This window comes from Nanorana parkeri, unplaced genomic scaffold (assembly GCF_000935625.1).
Source record: "Nanorana parkeri isolate BGI_ZX_2015 unplaced genomic scaffold, ASM93562v1 scaffold214, whole genome shotgun sequence".
Lineage (NCBI taxonomy): Eukaryota > Metazoa > Chordata > Amphibia > Anura > Dicroglossidae > Nanorana > Nanorana parkeri.
In genome coordinates this window covers 645,345-647,181 of record NW_017306482.1, presented here as the reverse complement: position 1 = coordinate 647,181, position 1,837 = coordinate 645,345, and the positions used below count along the sequence as shown (strand labels likewise).

At 42.1% G+C, this 1,837-nt stretch overlaps 1 protein-coding gene across 1 annotated transcript in view; it reads left to right on the top strand.

Moving 5' to 3' along the window:
- Nucleotides 1-1,837, top strand: part of SEMA4C (semaphorin 4C) — a 27,796-nt gene that overhangs the window by 17,200 nt on the left and 8,759 nt on the right. Inside the window, exons 7-8 of the mRNA XM_018555822.1 lie at nucleotides 654-770; nucleotides 951-1,099. Coding sequence (XP_018411324.1) covers nucleotides 654-770; nucleotides 951-1,099 — 266 coding nt within the window. The remainder of the gene's footprint in view (nucleotides 1-653; nucleotides 771-950; nucleotides 1,100-1,837) is intronic.

Below are 1,837 nucleotides of genomic sequence, written 5' to 3'. Positions count from 1 at the left end.
AGCTTGCTGCAGAAAAACGTGTGTGTGTGTGTGTGTGTCATGGGACATATTACCAACTGTTTCAGGTCTATCTGCACCACTCGCATCCGTTCCTATTTCATAGTGAAAAAGAAAACGGTGTGTGTTCAATGCCTAATTAACAAAGGGATCTGTATTGAGAACTCTGGCAGATTGGACCTGGTGTTTGGGATTTGAACTGTCTGGTAATTAACCTGGCCGACCGCTGTACCCTATACATCCTGCATATCATACAGCAAATAAAACGGAACAGATCACTCCTAATTATCAAAGTGGCTTGCACCACCTTTGGTAATTAGGAGCAGGATCTGCTCCATTTTCTCAGCTTGGACGTCTTGATGCTTGCGCTCCTCTTTTAATTCCCCAATTTTGCACACTTTACGGCTAGACAGGTGATGCATGTCACTCTAATGAAGAAATCCACCTTCCTGGTTCAGAAAGGTGCTTCCTGTGTCACTTCTCTGCAATAGGCTTCTTCATTGGATGGTGAATCAGCATCATCACCTCTGTCCAGTTCGAACTGACCCAACAAATAGTAATGCTGAAGCAGAATATAGTTGGGTGATCTTTCTCACTAACAGAGAATAAATGAGGAAAAAAAAAAAGTTTTGACACCTTTTTTTAATGTATTTCAGATGGAGCGCTATATTCTGCCACTTTGCTTAACTTCCTGGGGACGGAGCCAGTAATCCAGCGAAGTGTGGGGCAGCACAGTGTCCTGAAGACGGAATATCTGGCAACGTGGCTCAATGGTGAGCATTCAAAATTTTTTGTCTTGATCATCTATCGTTTGTTTTCATCCTGTCTCTTTTGGACGTCTCCTCTACCCTACATGGCCATTCCATTTTGTTTTCTTCCCGATCTCCTTTTTGCCCTGTGTCTACTGATAATCCATGTCAGGCTTTAATCCTCCTCGCTTTTCTCTCCGCCAGGACCAAACTTTGTGGGCTCCTCCCACATCCTGGAGAGTGAGAATGATTTTGGAGATGATGACAAAATCTATTTCTTCTTTACTGAGCGGGCGCTGGAATATGATTGCTACAGTGAGCAGGTTGTCTCGAGGGTGGCCCGAGTCTGCAAGGTGAGTGCAATCTACAGGAATGTGACATACAATTATTTTTCTTTAGCTGATGATTGAGCTAAGGCAGGGAAATTATTTGAGTGCGGAGTCTTTATCTCACCCGGTCTATGCTAACTGAACTAAGCTGCCTGTAGATGGCGCAAATTCAGATTTGAGGCATAGGTGGCCCAGCCAGCTTGACAAAAGTAAAATTTAAAGGTGTATCAGATGCAGTCACTGTTCAGGTATTCAGACAACTGCAGGTTCTGCAGCTGCTGAAGACCTTAGCCATCCATGCTGCTTAGTATGGATGGGGAAATTTTAATTGTTCTCTCCTTTTTTTTTTTTTTCCTTATTCAGCTCATGAACAAAACGTGCCATGTATGGCCAGCTTTGAATCCTGCAATATTGGAATTCATGCTTTTGCTGCTTCTGCATGCAGTTTAGAAAGAGGGATGTCAGAACTTCTAACCTGCATAGTTATTTCAGGTCAATGACTAGGAAATTGAAGCCAGGTCATCAGTATATTAGTCAGGCAACTAGCATTTTCAAAAGCAGAAATGCTCAATGACGGCCTACATTTTCTTTTGGTACAGTGTATTTCCTTATTTCACTTGTAATGGACCACTAAGTCATATTTTCTAGGAGAATTTTACAAGAACTGGACTATTACATGCTGGTTAATATAGGCTGCAGCAGAGAAAAGCCAGAGCTGTTGTCCATAGCAGCCAATTTTAGTTGTTTTTTTAATTATATATA